General features: G+C 34.8%; 2 protein-coding genes across 2 annotated transcripts; one reads left to right on the top strand and one right to left on the bottom strand.

Moving 5' to 3' along the window:
* Positions 1-625: 625 nt before the first annotated feature.
* On the bottom strand, positions 626-9,724 carry LOC142543603 (elongator complex protein 2). Its single transcript, XM_075650960.1, has 10 exons — positions 9,464-9,724; positions 9,275-9,362; positions 8,150-8,235; positions 6,589-6,742; positions 4,515-4,675; positions 3,761-4,420; positions 3,218-3,539; positions 2,008-2,225; positions 1,309-1,486; positions 626-1,193 (listed from the first exon to the last, which is right to left on the bottom strand). The coding sequence occupies exons 1-10, from the start codon at positions 9,611-9,613 to the stop codon at positions 697-699; spliced, it is 2,514 nt and encodes an 837-aa protein (XP_075507075.1). The 5' UTR covers positions 9,614-9,724; the 3' UTR covers positions 626-696.
* A 2,407-nt stretch (positions 9,725-12,131) lies between these two features.
* Positions 12,132-17,303, top strand: LOC142543602 (uncharacterized). The gene is made up of 10 exons (XM_075650959.1): positions 12,132-12,526; positions 12,754-12,831; positions 13,349-14,011; positions 14,151-14,253; positions 15,359-15,459; positions 15,559-15,733; positions 16,191-16,361; positions 16,447-16,547; positions 16,637-16,848; positions 16,954-17,303. The coding sequence occupies exons 1-9, from the start codon at positions 12,206-12,208 to the stop codon at positions 16,709-16,711; spliced, it is 1,788 nt and encodes a 595-aa protein (XP_075507074.1). The 5' UTR covers positions 12,132-12,205; the 3' UTR covers positions 16,712-16,848; positions 16,954-17,303.
* Positions 17,304-19,650: the final 2,347 nt, after the last annotated feature.

The raw sequence follows: 19,650 nt of genomic DNA, 5'->3' as shown, positions 1-19,650 counted from the left end.
TTTTAATCATTCACTTTATCATGTGTTTGGTGTGTATGATTAAGATTGTGATAGGCTCGTTCAGCCCGCACCTGACCCCCACTGTATGTATTATTATCCTCTTGTTGGTGATTATATAATCATTTTGGGGAGAGAAAGGATGATGTTTGATTAATTTAAATTTTTATTTAATATCTTAAAGTTTAAAATAATTATAAATTCAAAAAATTTAATAATATTTAAAAATAATTTTTATTTAGAGTAATATTATAAATAATTTAATTATTATTGATCATATTTTTATTATTATATTATTTTTAACCATAATATTACAATTGTTATTAACCATTATTTAATATTCAAATTTGTATTAATATTTTAATTATCACAATAAATGCATATTTATGTTATTATCAAAATTTAATTACTTTCTATAATATTAATCGATTTTTTAGTTTTTCCGAAAATTGGAATTAATGAAAATTTAATAATTAATATAATATTTTAATTTTTTTAAATCGATTAATTCTAGAAATTTTATTTATTTATTCAATCATTTTTTAAGAATATATTATTAATTAATATATGATGAGAACATTTTAGTAAATAATTAACAAAAATAATCAAGCAAGTTAAAATCATATAATTTATCCTAGGTATAATTTATCATTCATTATATTCAACTTGACATCTACTTCCTGTAAACGAACACCTCTCCTAAGACTGAACAACATCGATTTGAAATATCCTCACACTATGATCATCTCCACAAGATGCAAGCTGCGAGCTCCTTGGATCGCCACTTTTCTCACCCATTTTCCACCTTAACCGACGAACTGCAGAAACGTGACATATATATGGATCGAACCGAACAAAGACAGCAACATTTGGCACTTCTATGCTTGCATTTTCAATCCTGGTGTTTGAGTAACTCCACAATTCTATGAGGCCATTTTCCATTCCCACAGCAAGAAGGCTGTAATTCCTTTGCCTGTCAACGCCCAGCCACGATAAGGCGGTGACACTACTCTTGAACATTGGAAGAGTCGTGAGTAGCTTCACAGATGACTCTTCCTCCACTTGCCAGATCTTTACGGTCTTATCCCTTGAACCAGTGGCAAATTCATGACAACATGGGTTCCAAGAGCACGCCCATATAATTCTTTTATGAGCTTCTTGATTGACTATAAGTTGATGTCTAATTTCATCAACTCCTGCATCATAAAAAAAATCTCAATGCTTTCATTACCTTCATTAAAATAGGTACAATTCACTCTTTATAACTGAACTATATTAAGAAAATAGCAAATGAACGCAAATATAACATACCTGTGTGCTTTATTGAAAAAACAGAGAAATGACGATCCCTTGAGACAGCCAAGAGAAAATTGTCATCATGAGAGAACTCCAGCTGTGTCACTGTTAAACTGTGAGAATGCAAGCGACCAACAGACTTCCAGGCGCCAACTTGCCATAGCCATATTTCTGCCGCAGATGCAGATTGTGCCTGCAAGATTAAGAACTTGTTTACTCGTTGAACAATTATATGATTTGCATTTGTCAGGAATGCAAAATAGTTCCGTGAGCAATAAATTTTACTGCCAACAATTATAATGGCAGAATACAGAGGTTACTGTTACAGAAATATGTGTGTTCCTAAATGTATGGTATGACAATATTTTGTGGTTTTGCACCTCTCATGTTGTCATATAAAATTGGGATAAAATGGTATAAAGCGACTCTCTCTCAGAAGTTCCATGAACCAAAAAAAATTCATTGTTAATTTCACGGTTTTTGCTTTTGACAAAATATACTTGGCCAAAAGGGCATCAATTATTGAAAAGCCTAGGGAATTTTGCTCAAATTAATTGCAGTTCTTTAAAAAATTTATAGCTTCATAGTTCATACATCACACATCATTTTTGCCTTATCAGGGTGAAACAGAAAATGAACAAACTCCTAAAGACCGAACATTTATGCACCATGTAAAACATTAAACACCATATAAATGGGAAAAACACAATATACCTTACAGGATGAAGCAACTAGCTTCCCCTCGTGGTCACAACATAAAGAAAATAGTTCATTCCCATGACCATATAGCTTGTGTGATTCCGGCCATAGTGTGTGCCATGCAAGCTGCTCCTCAATTGGTGGTTCTGTCAATTCCATTGGAACTGCTTCTGGAATAGTTTCAAGGGTATCAATGTCTTCAGTTCTATTTCTTTCTGTTGAATCAGGTGATGCTGTAGAAGGAGAAAGGTTTAATTGTGGGTGATTAAAAGTGATAAAAAGATTTTCTACGTACTTTTTTCAATGTATTTTCATTTGTGTAAAAAGGTGATGATTCTATTCTAAACTAGGACTAGGAGAGACTAATAAAGTTTTAGTCTTCTCGGCACTTTATTTCTACCATTCAGAATTGATCAGACAACACCAAGAAAAATTATTGAAAACAGAAATTATGTTCATAAATACTTTATTGGTTACATCGGATAAGTAGCCACAGGAGACAACATAAATTCCAGATGTTATTTACACTCAATTTACCAGGTGATGTTGATCATGCACAGTCGCAAAGGAAATGGAAAAACCTAACAGGACATATAATAACATGCTACTATGCTTTTCTTAAGAAAAGCAGTTTAGAAATAAATCGTTAACATGTTATTATTGACCTGTACTGCTATTTCTAAATGACATAAAACTATTAATTGTTTCACGTCAATTTATGAAGATTTTATTCTTTTGGTGTGATGAACATTAGTTGAACAAATTTTTCTTTGCAATAACTCTTAAGGCATATAGTGTGTGTTACTTTGGTCCAGAACTTATGCAAAATTCCATTGAAGGCGTGAAGCTAACTGAAAGAATCATATCAGATGGGTAGCTGATAGAGAAAGGACAAGCAAAGTTGTCACAATAACAATCATAATAGAAAAAAATTATCAGAAATTTAACCTGGTCAATAAAATGGCCTAGATACCAATTTCAAAAAGTATATAATAAAACAAAAAGGTATGGAGTTAAATTTCTATTCTAAGCACCAAGGAACAAATTTTTTTAAGGACAAATATCAGAACCCAACTGACCAACACATGGAAAGATGGCTTCAATGGAGTAAAACTAGAGTCATCAAGACAATCAGTTTCAACTAATTTAACCTCGTGTTTTTGAATGAATGAATGCCTATAGTATCTTAGTGACAAAATCAAAATACTTTAGACAGCCAACTCACCTTGGACATATATAGGCTTCTGAGAGAGCCCTAGAGCAGACATATTTGCACCTAGAATTTGCATATTTACAGGAACATCTTCATTGAAACTCGATTGTTGTGGATTTGAGTGATTCAATGTCTTCAGAAAAGACAGAGGAGCTTCAAACACTCTGGAAACTTTCTCATCAGCTCCACTCACAAACCGATGGTTCCCCTTTCCTCTAATTAATGTGACACAATTAATATCATGACCATGAACTTGAGGTCTTCCAATTTCATGCCAAGTCTCTCTATCTTCTAGAGAAGATTCCTTGCACCATGGAGAAAATATTCGAGTAGTCTGCAAAACATGGAAGAGCAATTAATTACTTCAAATTATAAATGTAAGGACATTAGAATTAAGCATGCGAGATTTTATTCATAATATCTTTCAAATCACAAACACAGAGTTAGTGTAATATTAATCTACTAGTTCCATATTCTTGTCAAGAAACCAGAACAGAGAAAAATTCTTCCTGAGGCAATACTCCTTATAAGAATGGAATTTCATTAGTTTCTTACCTGATCGTGACTAACAGACAGCAGATATTCCTCACCTCTAGCCCATGAAAGGTCTGAAACTGCTGAAAAGTGTCCAGAAGGAACTTTTTGTGGTTTCCAATCGTCAAAACTAGTTCCAATATTTTTCCAGAGATGAAAAGATCCGCCATAACCATTAGCTAAAATCGAGTCCCCTGTTGGGCTCCAATGACCACCATAAAAACCCAAAGCAGAATGACTTAACTCCCCCACAGTAACCACATTCATCCATATACATGTAGTCTTTTCAGGTTGCCATACCATCATTGTCTTGTCCATGGACGCAGACAAAATGCTAAGAGGTTGATAACATTCAACGCCATCAACAGATGAGCTTTGAGGAGGCTGCCATTCCACAGAATACACCCAGTCCTCATGTCCAATAAGGAGGGATTCAAGAGATATTTGGTAGGAGGATGAACCTGCTGAAAATATCGGACCCTTAATATAAGAAGCCAAGCTGCTGATTTCTTTATTGCCAAGAGAGTCACGTAAAGTCATCTTCCATATGCGTATCCCTTTGTCCTGAGATGAACTAGCTAGAAGAAGACTAGATGTTTCACCGCTAGCATAGAGAGGTAGAGAGAAATCCAAACTACGGATCCAATCAGTGTGCCCTTTCAGTTCACAAGAATGAATGAACTGCATCAAATGACCATAGACAAGTTCATTTTGGTAGATAAAAAAAAAATTAATTGTAATAGAACAGAAACGAAGAATGGGTTCAACCACACACTTTTCCTGTCCTTTCACCACTATAGATATGAATCTTGTTATCCAACCCGCCCATTGCTAGGGCTAGATAATGACTGTTTCCAGGAAACTCCATGAGCGAAAGAGCGACCATAGGTTTTTGACCAACAGTTATGGAATCTAAACAAGATAATCTGCAGTCACCTGAGAAATTTCGGATGAACAGCTATTAGAATCACTGAATTTAGGACGTTAGGTCCAAATTACATCTAATAAACTGAATACATGTATTAATGAGGTAAACTATGGTACATTTACCATCGTCTATAATACATGAATTTGTGAGAGACAAACTGAAAACCTATTGTGGAACGCCAAATATTACAGTTGTAAACAATGAATAGCAAGTAATATAAATTGATTCAATCAGCAACTACACCAAGATAAAGAACGAGGATATAAGGTATCAATATTTCAAATGAAATACGGTATGATAGTTAGGATACGCCTTTCATTATTCTATATCTGACAGCAACTCATTATTCTATATCTGACAGCATATACTTTTTGCAAACACTCCAATTTCTTCATTACGCACTACCATCCTAAAACGAGTCAAACATATCATGATGCCCTTTAGGCTTTTACATGATGTTCATTATTTAAGCAACAATGTGAGAGGCCATCGCTGCATAGTTATGGTGATTCAGAATTTACATGGAAAAATAACTTGACAGTTAAAACATTTAAAGACAGAAAATAAAAATATTTAGAAAGTAATAAAGAGTGAATGGACCATAGTTGTCAAAGACGAGCGCCTCTCACCTGCGCGGATTGGAAGGGCTCTCGGGCGCACCTTAGGCGCGCCTGAGATTGCTTTTTTTTTTTTTAAATTCTGTAACAGAGAAGTTGCATTTTAAAATATTAACTTAAAAGGTAAAAGGCCCAGCCCAATCCCAAACCCTAGCAGCCCAGGTAAGAAATTAAATAAGCGACAAGAGCTGTGAAGACTGCCACAGAAATACAGCCAACAACGTGACGAGTGACGACAGCATGAATACGACCCCACAATTGCAAGATTTTGCTGTGAGAATTCTCAGCCTTACGTGCAGTGCTTCTGGTCGTGAGCGGAACTTGAGTGTGTTTCAGCATGTAAGTATTTAAATTTTAACATTGAATAGATACTCTTGAGTCTTGACATATTAATTGTAGTTATTATTTTGAACAATTCATGAAGGATGAATGTATTTTAAAATTTTTGCAGCTTCATTCGAAAAGAAGAACCAGGTTGGCGCAGAAGCGTTTGAATGATCTAGTCTTCATTAAATATAACAGGGCATTGAAACGTCGATATGATTTGCGCGACAAAATTGATCCTATTTCATTGGATGATATCGATGATAGCAATGAATGGTTGATGGGAGGATTGGACAATGAAGAAAATAATCTAGTCTTTGGGGATGAAGATTTGACACGGGGTTATGTAGGCCGAGCGTCTAGGGTTGGGGAACCGATTTATGGTTTTAGATCTCGTGCTTCATCTTCTTCAAACGAGGTAAGGGCATCTACATCCAAAACAACCAGAAAAAGGCCAATTTCACTTCTTTTGGATGAAGAGGAAGAAGAAATTGATGTTGATCAAGAAAGTGGTGAAGATCAAGAAGAATACAAGTTCGAAAGTTCTAGGGACTCTGATGATTCGATGAAAGAAGATGAACTTGATTTGGATGATTGAAGAATTTTAATTGTGTTACTTATTATTATGAACTTATTAATTATTTGTTGTTTTGCGTGACATTGTGACTTAATTATTTCATATTTTAATATATTATTCTAAGATAAATATATTTTTTAAAATAATTAAAAACGTGCGCCTTGCTTCGGTAAGGCGCGCGCCTCGCCTTGCGCCTCAAGCTCCAGAGCCCTCGGTGCGCCTCGGTGCGCCTTGTGCCCTTGACAACTATGGAATGGACTGTAAAAAGAAATAGATATTTGACAATTTGAACCATCAAGAGCAAAATATTAACTCACGATACGAAAGTAGAATTTAATATCAATGACCAAATAAAGAAAACTGAAAGAGCGTAATTAGACTTAATATAATACAAGTAACTCACCTGCTGAGCTAGATGGAAAGATTATTTCCCACACCTTCACTGTACCATCAGAAGATGTGGATGCAAATAGAGCATCTGAATGAGACAACATAATTGCTGAAAAGCATGTAACACCATTTTTATGTGCTTCTGGTACTTGGAAGACATTCCTCCACTACAAACGAAGTTGGCTACAGGCTTAGAGGATATAACAGGAGCAAAGTATGGTAATGATCATTTATGCCCCCAAATATAAATGAAAATATGAATAATAAGCAAAATGAGGTAAGAAAGTAGATTAATCGAAAGAAATAGACATTTTATAGACTTTGGGGTTTGCAAGCATGTTGAGGGGTGTCATTGGCTTACATATGTTGAGAATTACCCCAAAATCAAAATACAGAAGGTACTGTATGAAAGTAACAAGCATAAAACAATGTATCCCATTGAAGTAGATGTTGAATGACTTGATTGCTGAACTTCACGATTTAAAGTTCAATGCTGGACACATATTCAGTCCATACAAATATCATCAGCCAAGATAAAGCTGGTTCTTAATCTCATATAATTCCAATTAAGATGGTCACCCTGCCTGTTTCGTTAAATGTACATTATTTTAGACTTTTAGTCCATTGCTCTCTATACTACCTTCCAAGTAAAATATATAAATTAAACCTTAAAAAAAGGTCATCTCACCCCATTTTGTTCCCTTTTTCCTTGAACTATGAATTATAAATCTGAGGAACTGATCCTGTATAGCCTGAATACTCATTCTAGTCCTGACATCACTTCTTCAGAAGCTGTGAAGGGTAGAAAGTTGAACACCCTCCAATTGGAAGCCATATTCTAAGTGAACATTCCAAGAGTCCACCTAGAAAGTAACTTCATGCAAATAAGAAATATCTCTCAACTTTGAGCTACCGATCTATAGCACAATATTGCATCATCCATTAGAATGCCCAACAAACTTAAGCAACATAGTCTCTAGACATAAAAGGCCCCTCTTTAGATGCTAGACTGCTAATTCCAGGCATTTGTGCATTCATGAATGACTGTCACCTCCTTCATCAGGTTCATCTACATTGGAGAATACTTTAATTAATGGAGAAGAAATCCATATGAATACCTTCCTACTAACGCCTTAATGGAAGAAAGGAAATTTCATCTTCTACCACCACTCAGTAGTACATTCTCTCAGTCTTTCTTCCTTCTAAGAAAGTTCCCATAATCTGGAATATCTATCCTTCAGGAGACATGAATCAACATGAGAACTTCTTTGGCAACACTATCCATAAAACCCTAGATAGCAACCAACACATTCTAGACTCTGGAATCTGTTAAATACAAATGCAATCCCTCTCACGAAGAACCACTGATCAGTCTGCAAGTTTATACCAAAACCGTCCATGATATACAGCAAATCGTAAAAAGCCATAAATCATGAAATCGAAAAAAATTTAGCACAAGATTGACAAAAGAATTTTCAAATACAATCCAACTTAAATAAGCACTTCATTTTCTCTTAGCACACTAGCATGATATACTGTCACAGAAACAAAAAGGAGAACGATTTAAAAATTACCTTCTTATCTACAAGAGAAAGCTCCCACAAAATAATAACTCCATCCACATCTCCCGATAGCAGATAATGCCTTTCCAAATGCTTAGCTGCAAACCGACACATTCACCACATAAACCATATAACCATGAGTAACAAAAAATTTGTATCACTCAAAATCTTATAAATATTACAGCATGACGTTAAGCCTGGAATGAAGGCATGTAATAGCAATAAGCATAGTTAATAAAAGTTTCCAAAATTTCCAATTTTCATTTACAACTTTCCATTCTTAGGTTTAGGAATAAACTTTAGATTGTTTTTCATTTTGGTCAATGTCTATCTGGATTTGTCCACTGTCCAGTGTTCATTTAGTCGTACAAGTTTTTTCCGATTAGTTTCAGTGGAAATGTGCAACAAATTGTTCATTTATGAACAGGCAGCGTTAGGAGTGGTAAAAGGAGATAAGTTTGCTGCCACTAATTTCCAGCTTCCTCTTTATTTCTTCCTCGGGAGCATTCTATTATAGTGTCATTGTCCATCTTGATGCACTGTTGTTTTTCCACTTTGCTTTGAGCCATTATTGTTCATTCTATTCTTCCGATTGTATATTTGTCTGTGAAAAGCACCACTAGGAGTAATGAAAGAGATGAGTGTGAGCAAAATCGCAGCTTTCTTCTGTGTTTCTTCCACTGAGCTCTACTTTTCAGGAGGTCAAGTTCCTCTATCATCTACTTCTATGTGAAATCTGAGTAGGTATGAACTCAGCATTAACACATGAGCAACCACGAAGCAGTTGCCACAGAAAGTTCAAAACTTTAACATATGAAACAATTTTCAACTATAAACCATTTGCATCCGGCATCCCACTTCATTAAAATCTTAAGACATATGATCGTTAAAAAGAAAAAGATATCGCCAGCAAAACAATATTTAAAACTGTTAACATATTGACCAATAAATACTAAACCCGCATACTGAAACAGAACAAGAACCTGCATCATAGACACAAATAAAGTTCGATTCTTTAACAGATTACACAAAATAATGAACAAATTTCTGAATCCCAATATATTCCACGAAAATACTACAAAAGCACACGACCAATCAAAAGAAGTATATCAAGAGAAATAAGGTTAAATATGGCACCTTTGAATGAAAACTTGTTGCTAGGCAGCCAGTGGGTACAGTTTACAAATGCCGTGTGGCCCGGAAGAGTGGCCAAAATTTGAGCACTCTATAAAAAAAAAAAAAAAAAACCCCCAACACAAATTAAACAAACCAGCATTCGGTAATGGGTATTCAATAATATTCACATATCAAAACAAAAGTTTAAACCTTGGGACAAAAAATGGCAACAGCGTTTTGAGCACCAAAAGAGACCAAATCACAGGCACCCCACGAGACGTTGTTAACTATTCTGTTACAACCAGCTCCAATAAATACTTTGTTCACTCCAACTTGTCTTGATTCACCGTTGGAAGCCATCTGCGATGCTTCTTGTGGATTTCCGACGACGGAGGGAGAGGCTTAGGGAAGAGGGTGGCGGGGTTTTAGAGTGGGCTTGTTTTTGCAACTTCTTTGAAATGGGCCGGTAGTTTTCCATCACGTTTAAGACAAATAAGATTTTTACGAGTATCTATTTTACTGAAATATCAAAAATAAAACTCAAATTTGCAATCTCTGATTATTAATAAAAAATAATACGCAAATTTACAAAACATTCTTATTTTTTTTAATAAAAAAACATCTTATTATCTACCATATTTTAATAAAATAGTTTTTTTATTTTATCTATATTTTAAACTTTTAAATTTAATAATCATATTACTCATTATATAAAAAATTATCACAAAATTTTAAATTTTAATGTAATCTATATTAAATTTTTTAAATATATATACACACAACGTGAAAATGACATTAGTTAAAGTTAAAACTTGTATAGTCACTAACTTTTGGTATGTTTATAAACTTTTGTATAATTTCAATATATACTTATTATTATATTATTAAGTTTGAAACACATAAAGTAACTAATTTTAGTGTCATAAATTTTTTTTTTTATAAACCTAAACTTTTTTTCCTCAAATTACAAAACATTCTATTTTTTTATTTAATAAAAATGTAATTAAACCTATTTTAAAAAATATGTACATCTTGTATATCTATCATATTCAAATAAAAAAAAATTATTCGTGTCTTTATTTTGAAATTTTAAATCGTAAAGCCCGCAAATTTTCAAACTCTGTATTACTCGAAAGTGACTGGCCACATTTTCAAGTTTGTATGAGATTTGGTCCAAGAAATTTGAAATTTCAACCAAATAAATACAAGAATTTTGAAATTTGTGTACATGTATCAAAATATATATTTCAGATAAAATATGTGCAAGATAAGTCTATTGTAATCATCATCTATCTACAACCCATAATAAAATTTAAATATTCGGATCACGATATTTTGAAATTTGAAGATAAGTATCTATCGCGATATCCTCTGCAACTATAAATAGAACCTATTGTCATTCAAAAAATAAACATCTTTCACCTCATATTTTCGAAAATTAGGACTATAGCAGTAGGCAAAACGCTATAGAATTTTCTGTTCAAGAAGCACAAGATTTCGAGATTGAGATAAGAAGAATTTTCGAGAAATCCCCTTTGCACTCTATGTTTTTTTAGAATTATCGTAAGTGAGCTTATGTTTTAAAATATATGTGTATGTATTTTGAAAATTTGGTCAGCTTGTCATATTCCTTAGTTTGATACATGAATTGATTAGTTTGGTTCATTTTTATATAATAATTTGAAAGTGTGTTTGAAAAAATGTGAATACACATTGCATTTGAAATGGTAAAAAATCTCCGATCTTTTGATAAGTCTTGGTATGACCCCTAAACGATGTGATTATTGTTATTTCACGGCCTCACCTTAGATGATTAAAAATTAAGGAACTGAAGAATATTAAGTTAATTCTCGCTTGATTGTCATTTGTCATGTTCTCTTTCGATTTGTATTTGGCATGCTTATACTTCAAATAATATAAATTTTGGCATGCTTATACTTCAAATAATATAAATGTATATGTATTTATTATTCGTTATGATCGATCGGTTCCATTTGCCGAGTGTTTTTCTAAATACTGACATCTTACTCATCCCAACTGATCAGTTAGAAGAAGATGAACAAAATATGTTTTAAGATCGATGAAGAAGATTTGAAATCTATAATCTTATTTTATTCATGTTACATCGTTTTTTATTAAAGTTGTGAAAACGTTTCTCTGATGTTTTTATTTTTCTTTTTGGGAATTTCATTATACAAGTTTATTTTGATCTAATTATAAAATAGATTGGTTTGAGTTCATATTCTACTACGAGACTTATTGTTTTTCGATTGTGTGATTATTAAACAACATCAAATGTCTCACGCTTCGTTCTCAGGATGTGACGGTAACGAACTTTTGGTATGTTTATAAAACTTATGTGTAATTTCAAAAGTATCATTTGACCACTTAATTTCATATTTCACTTATAATTTTTCTCCTATCATTTACCATGTCTAAATTTTACTCATACTCTAATCTTTACAGCAAATTGTAATTTAACTCGTTTAAGTTTTCTCTTTCAGCTCAAATCCAAAAATGATCCGATCCATTTCCAAGATAGCATCGTTATTGTATCTTGAATAAGAAAATATTCAACGTATGAACTCATAAAATCTTCTTTTGTATAATAAGAATTCAGCACTCTCTCGAGTAGACTAATAAAATGTCAAATCGAGTGACTTTGAAGTTGAAGCTTGCCGAGTAAACAGTCGGATGTAACCGTGATCATGCTCACATTATGTGTCACGGCCCGCTGTTTTATATGAAAACAGTTGTGGTGTATATATTTCAAACATATCCAATAATCCAACACAGTACACCACGTGGCGTTCAGTGCTGTGGTGATGTGAATGGACTTTAATCCATTACATGCGTAAAAAAATTCCATTACAATTCAAAGAGAGAACCAAAAAATCAAATCCATATATATTCTTTTTAAAAACAAAAAAACAGAGTGAGAATTTATCAAATATGGTAATCATTCAATCTAGTATTAACCCGGTGATTCACATCGCTGCGGCCACTCTCCGCCGTGACCATCGCCTCCACTTCCACTTCTCACAGAGTCACCGTATCCTCTTCCTCCGTCCCGCCACCTTTCGCCATCTGGTCGTCGACGATTTCAAAATCAGAGCTTTCTCAACAGATGAGACAGAACCTCACATAGCTGCGGAAGCAGCGAAGAAGCTTCCTGATAAGCCACCGATATGCACCGCCGACGAGCTCCACTACGTCTCGGTTGACAATTCCGAATGGAGCCTTGCGCTCTGGCGCTACAACCCCTCGCCAGAGGTATTGTTTGAGTTTCCCACCTCTTTTTATGTGTAGACGCGCAAAATGTATGCTTGTACAATTTTGCATCTGGTTATCCTCCTAATTAAATATATATTGGTCTTTCGTGCTACAAATTTCAAATCTTGCTAAGTTACATCCATAGTTCAGATTTGTATGGACGCCATTCTTGTAAAACTACAATGAATTGGTTGATGTGTGTTTTTTATTTTTGTTTCTGAGGATAGGCTCCACGAAGAAAACATCCCCTAATGCTGCTGTCTGGCGTAGGAACAAATGCCATTGGATATGATCTCTCTAATGGAGTTAGTTTACTTCTCTCTCTCTCTCTCCCCGGGCTGCCTAGTATGCTTGTCATCTCTGGAACAATGTGGATTCTCTTGCTTGATAAACGTGACCTATAATATGTGGGCATAATTTCGTACTAGTCATGCCATTATTTGTAGGACGATGTTGATTTAGTAAGAAGTTTCTTGAAATGCTAGGAGCTCCTCGATGGAAAAAGTTTCTTGATATAGTAAGAAGTTTCTTGATATAGTAAGAAGTTTCTTGAAATGCTAGGAGCTCCTCGATGGAAAAAGTTTCCATCTGTACAAAATGCTAAAACTCAAATGTTGCTCCATTGGTCGTGTAATACATTGGAACCTAGTTGATTAGTCGATGCAACCTAGCATCAGAACGAGTACCAATTTTGTAATTCTTATTGACTAGTGGGATAGGATTCATGGTTACCTGCTATACTTTTCAATCATGAAAAAAGGGAAATAAGTAATATGCAAAATTAATTATTTTTGTTTTTTGTCACGATGAATTGCTCTGCAGTCTTCGTTTGCCCGTTATATGTGTGGGTACGGATTTGATACCTGGATTCTAGAAGTTCGAGGAGCTGGGCTGAGTGCGCAACAGTCGGGTATCAAGGATGTTGAGAAGTCAGCTGATGAGGTATCTGAAAAAATGGAAATTGCTGTAGAGAATGCAACCAATGGGGTTCCCCCTATGGAGCAGCAGTCTGCCTTGGAGAAATCTGAGATAGCTGTGGTCGATAATGAACTGCCAGGGAATGCAACGGTAGTGGATGAATCTAGATTGGTGACAGAATTGACGGAAACTTTTATGCGACTATCAGAAAGACTTTCCGGTTTTCTCAGTGAAACTCAGTCGAACATTATGTTTGCTAAATTGTTTGATCAGATATCAAAGCTATTAGAGGATTCCTTTATCTTTGAACGTTTTATAGAAATAAGGGGAAAGTTTTTAAGTTTGCTAGAAACGAGGCAAAACTCTGGTATAACAGGCCACATTAGGGACCTAAGTCAGAGACTAGTAGATATCGTGGAAGAAGGTCAGCGCTCTCTCTCACCTCAACTTTTTGATCTTCAAGGACGCCTAATGACTACTGTAGATGATTTCCAGAAACAGTTAGACCTGATTGTCAAATATGACTGGGACTTTGATCATTATCTGGAAGAAGATATTCCTTCCGCGGTGAGGTGACATTCTCTGTGGAGTAGCCATACTTATTGTTAACTTTTGTAGTTCTGTTGAAAACAGAAATTAATTCCTTCTTACCTCGTATATTTTATATTATATAGTCCCAATCATTTACCTTTACCGTGTCTTCTAGATGGAATACATAAGGTCTCAGAGCAAACCGGAGGATGGTCGAATACTTACTATCGGGCACTCCATGGGGGGTATCTTGTTATATGCCTTGTTATCACGATACAGTGAGTCGATTCCTATTAGACTCCGTAACTGCTTTATTGATTATTCTTCTTGTCACCACATAAATTATTAATCATTTTGCTGAGAGAGAGTAATTTTTTGCTGACTTGTTGCTTGAAGTAGGATATTTAATGGGAAGTTTCTTTGCTTTGTTTTATTTTTCAAATCTGCTGAATCCTAACGTATACGGGTTAGGCCTAAATGTTTGTGCTCCGGATTGGTGGGCTATTGTTATCTATGTATTAGTACTATGGTCAGTCTTCAGATATTTTCTTTGTTATTCTTTTTTTTTCTTTTTGTGTTTTTTTTTATCTCACACTAACCCACTGTGACTTGAATCCAAGACCCATATCTTGGAACACCATCAGCTCTACCATCGAGCTGTTGGTTGGTCATGGATTGTTGCCTTTGGTTCGAGTGGTGAGCTACTTGCTTCTTTACCATTCAAAGAAATTAGAGAAGATCCTGAAACGAAGGATTCACAGAGGAATTAGTTGACCGTTTTTTGAGGAAATTTTGACATAGTTTTTTTATATTTGTATGCAATCTGAATATCTCAAATAAACCTTGCAAAACTGCAAGAGAAACGAATAGTCAAGGTCATTTCTGGATTGTAAATGGCTTTTAGTGTCTCCCTTATCTGTTCCAAGCTAACCGTGTTCTGCAAATCATTCTCTAATCACATGTTTATGGCCCTTCCTGTGAAACTGCTCAAAGTCTTTCTCTCCGTCACGGAGTACTTTCTGGATTTATGGTCATTTTATTTTCTTTCTTATCCTTTAGCTCCTCAATATTCCTGCTTCTCTAGTTGTAGATTTTTTTGTTTCATTCCATCAGAAAATGACTGGTACATAATTGTTTCTTTTTCTTTTAGCATGTTGCTGATGTATTTTTTGTTACCATAATTCCATTTCATCAATATATGTCTTATGCTGTTTTGATGTGGCTAGAATTGTAGTTCGATGTTTGACTGTCAAAGTATATATCTTTGTAATATCTGTTATAGAAGTTTCATATTTGTCTTTTTTTATCATATGTTTTGATTGACACATGAAGTCTCTCTGTTCTCAAGCAGTTTTTTTCCTTCTTCTATGTACTCTCTTAAAGGTTCTCGAGGAAGAGATCCTGGAGTGGCAGCTGTTGTTACATTGGGATCATCACTTGACTACACATCATCTAAATCATCACTCAAACTGCTCTTACCCCTTGTAAGTAGCATTTCTTACCTTTTGGTTTCCTAGAGGTCAATGGAAATTTTTTTATTTTCGTATGCTACGTTCTATGTAATTTAAGTTTCTTTCCTTCAGGCTGATCCCGCACAAGCTCTCAATGTGCCGATTGTTCCCTTAGGAGCATTGCTATCTGCAGCTTACCCTCTTTCTTCCCAGCCACCTTATGTCTTATCATGGCTGAATGACTTGATATCAGCACAGGATATGATGCACCCAGACCTTTTGAAGAAACTTGTTTTAAACAACTTTTGTAAGTTGAGACTTGTTCCCCTTTAGGGTATCTACTTGTCCTTAACTACAGATGCGTAACTCATGAATATTTACGATAAGCTTCAGTAAATGCCATGGCAATCTGGTATTGTTGTTTTAGAGAGTCTTAGTTTATGTCAAGCTAACAAGTTATATGATAAGCGATAGCATGTCTCACCATTCCTGTAATTTCCCAGCTGCAATCTGATTATTTTGTGAGCAATATCTATTAACTAGTTCGTTTAGAGTGTTTTAATGAAAAGAAAAGCTATGGGTATTAGTCCATTCTTGATACAGTAGTCATCTTTGTTTAACGCATCTTGTGAAGTGCTAGAAATGTCTATGCATTTTCTAGCTTCAAATTTCTTTAGTTTATCACATTATCAGCAGGTATGCATTGATATCTCTTATATGTTATGCATTCATTCGCTGATTAATGGAAACTTTACTTTTGGTAGGTACCATTCCTGGTAAAGTGTTATTGCAGCTGGCTACAGCTTTACGAGAGGGGGGACTCCGGGACAGAAGTGGTAAATTTTTCTACAAGGATCATCTTCATGAAAGCAATGTCCCTGTCTTAGCTCTTGCGGGAGATCATGACCTGATTTGTCCACCAGAAGCTGTACATGGTTTGCTTTCTATTGCAGCTCAAAATAGTATCCGTAAGACAAACTTCCACAAATTTTTTATTCTTCTTCCAATTATGTCAATCAGAAACTGTGAAGCTCATTCCCGAACATTTGGTCACCTATAAAGTATTTGGAGAGCCTGGCGGTCCACATTATGCCCATTACGACTTGGTGGGAGGACGGCTGGTATGAAAATTTCATCTGTTGCCTTTTGAAATTTACTTATCTATTTTATAATTCTCATCCTTGGTTTTGAATGCTCACTGATATCGCAGGCTGCAGAACAATTGTACCCTTGTATAATCGAATTTCTAACCCGTCATGACTCGGTTCAAGAACGTGAGGCATAATCTTGAGTTTAGCTTCAAGCGGCAAGGTTACATCCATGGGATTATTTACCCCTAATTTTCTTATTATTTCCCTTTATCTTTGGGGGCTATCTTTGGGGGCAATAATTGATTATCGCATGACCAAGGTGAAAGTACTGGTAAGATATTCTAATTTCTAGCACTCCATTTCGTTTATTAGTTATACAAAATATTGTCAGAATCATTTGATTGTGTTCCTTCTAACAATTTCTTTTTTAATTTAGGGTGCCTATGGATGTTGTTTCTGCCCAAGGGATCCTTGAACGACCAGACTTGAAAGTAACACACAAAAACTCATGTATTCATTTACGTATCGTACCAGATTCGGCCGTAAACTCTTACGTGTGTCTAGGCCCTTTTAACTGGCAGTTGTATTGAGCTCTGAGAAGACCGCGTAAACCATAAGTTTTGGTATATATGTTTTCTGACATTTGAATATAAAACATTTGGTATCCATGTAAGTGTAATTTTTTGAGGTGGTTGTTATGTTAAAAGCTATGTTATGAGTGGAAGAACTAATGAGGCAACTTGTTCACCAAGCTTGAGAAAAGGAGTATACCTCTTGTTGTGCAAATCTCTTTTCTTGTCCTTTTTCTTTGCCTTTCAACTGTATTGAACATATTTGTTGTTGCCTGAGATTTTTGTTTTCCAAACGGTGAATGCCATGTGCTTTAACTGTGTTAACGCAAGCTCAACAGCACATTTTTAGTTGAGCCAACTAAAATTGTTAATGCTGTGAGCTTACTCTCAGTTACAAATCACATACAAGTGACGGCGAATTCGAAAAGCAACTATAATGGTCGTGCTATTCTTCTCTACATATGAGAAATTTTAAACTATCCTGAAATAATACAGAGCAGTTTGAGAGGTCGCTGTTCTCAACAGTTGTGCTTGTTACTTGTCATTTTTCCAAAAGTTCGAATTCTCAAGGAGTGGAAGTATGTTGGTTGAGTACTATTAATGTGATGACAAATAAAGAGGTTCATGCTGTTAGAGTAAATGCTCTATAAGCCAAAGGTTGGCTAGGGAATTTATTGACTCAAGTGTAATAAACAATCTTTATTTTAATATAATTTAACTTTTTATGGTCTTGTTTTACTTTATCTGTATACCCATGCAATCAGCATAGATAAAGTCCTTGATTATACTTTAATACAAATGAATCGTAATTCGATATTGAAACTCATTTGTAAACACTGTATAATCTAAATTCGTTCCTAGTCGATTCAGCCGCCTAAAACATGGATAAATGTTGCTTGAGCTCGAGACTAGCAACTGTGATGTTGTGTACATCGTTTCTTGGTAAGGACTTAGAAATGTCCAAACATGCAGATGGATAGTCATATGATGATTATACCGAACTATCCTCCCTCGGACTTTCCAAGTGGTTATCATTAATCGAGAGGATAAATCCGTGGTTATGATTGTACACCATTAGTCCTTACAACCCGGGACAACACTGGGGCTCTATATGCTAGGGCTGTGCTTTGACTCGTTTATCGACTCCAGGAGAGTCATCAGGTGGCGAGATTGGGTACAGTTGCGACAAATGTAGGAGCCAGTGCATTGTAGTCGGGAATTCACCGCTCACCTACGGGTGTAGATATCCTATGTGATCTGATGAAATAGTAGTGCATGAAATCTCTGGCCATGAGTATGAGATGTACATTAGAGAAGGGGTTCTCTAGTTGTACATGTGATGCCACTATTCATTCTCAAAGATGTGTCAGATAGTGATCAAATTATTATGTAACCCTCGATGAACCAATGGTTGCAGATTCGATTGGGATATATGAGATGAAGGGACCGTACTGTACGTTAATCATAATCTACTGGTTCTTGCAGGCATTATCAGTGATACCTAGGGAATCATGGGGCGATGTTACTAGACGCTCTTACCATGATTCGATGGGTTTAATAAGAAATATGATTTCTGACATTCTCATGATCAATGGTTGATACATAGAATGTGGCAAATTATGGTAAATCCGAACAAAAGAATTATGTCCTGAATCACAAAGAGTTGTGAATTCACGGCTAACTGTATCCCTGAACCATTGAGGGTCACACAAGTACTGGTTTACTTGTTCCTGTTGAGATAATAAGTTTGATATGATCAATCGATAAGCTTATAAATACAGTTTATAAAAGCTTATAGTAATTTTGAGAGCATGACTGCTAAAATAGTCAAAGGGAGTGCACTTGTCTTATTTGGACATTGGTGATCTCGAAATTAAAGTGTGCATCATCATAACAATAAGTTGAAATTATCACATCGATGCTAATTTATTAAAGTTCAAATGAGCTTTAATAATTAAATTATATTTTAATTAAGTTAAAATATAGTACATTAAGTTTTTATAAAATATGGTATTGATTTATGTAATATGAAAATATTCATCATACCATAATTTAAAACTTGCACACAAATAAAAATCACTGCATGATATTCTCTTAAAATTATGCACAAAAATCGAGTCACCTTAATTTGGCATAAAAATATTTTTAGAATCTTTAATTGCTTAATTAATTAAATTCGTTAAGTAAATTAAAGATTAGAAATAACAAAAAGATTTTCATTTGTTTTATGAAAAGGTGAACCGAAAGATTGGAATGAGATTTCATTGGTTTTCGGCTCTTCCCAAAATTCCAAAAAGGAGGCTCTCGAAAATCTCCTTTCAAAAAACAAGAAAAACTTGGTTACTCCAAGTCTGAGAGTTGTGCCGGTTTTTAGTGTTCCATCTCAACGAAAAATATCTTCTATATTTCTAGTGTAATTTAGAAGAGGAACAAATATTCCAGTCGTGAACCTGATTCGGAGATCGAAGAACGTTCGTAGGGATTTACAATAAGAGCTACGTCCGCTAATACCGGTGTAGTTGGAGCCAAGTGAAAATTTCACTAAGGTATATTCTTTAACA

The sequence above is a fragment of the Primulina tabacum genome, chromosome 4 (assembly GCF_025594145.1).
Source record: "Primulina tabacum isolate GXHZ01 chromosome 4, ASM2559414v2, whole genome shotgun sequence".
NCBI classification, from domain to species: domain Eukaryota; kingdom Viridiplantae; phylum Streptophyta; class Magnoliopsida; order Lamiales; family Gesneriaceae; genus Primulina; species Primulina tabacum.
The sequence above is the reverse complement of the archived record's forward strand: the minus strand, read 5'-3'. Positions and strand labels throughout refer to the sequence as shown.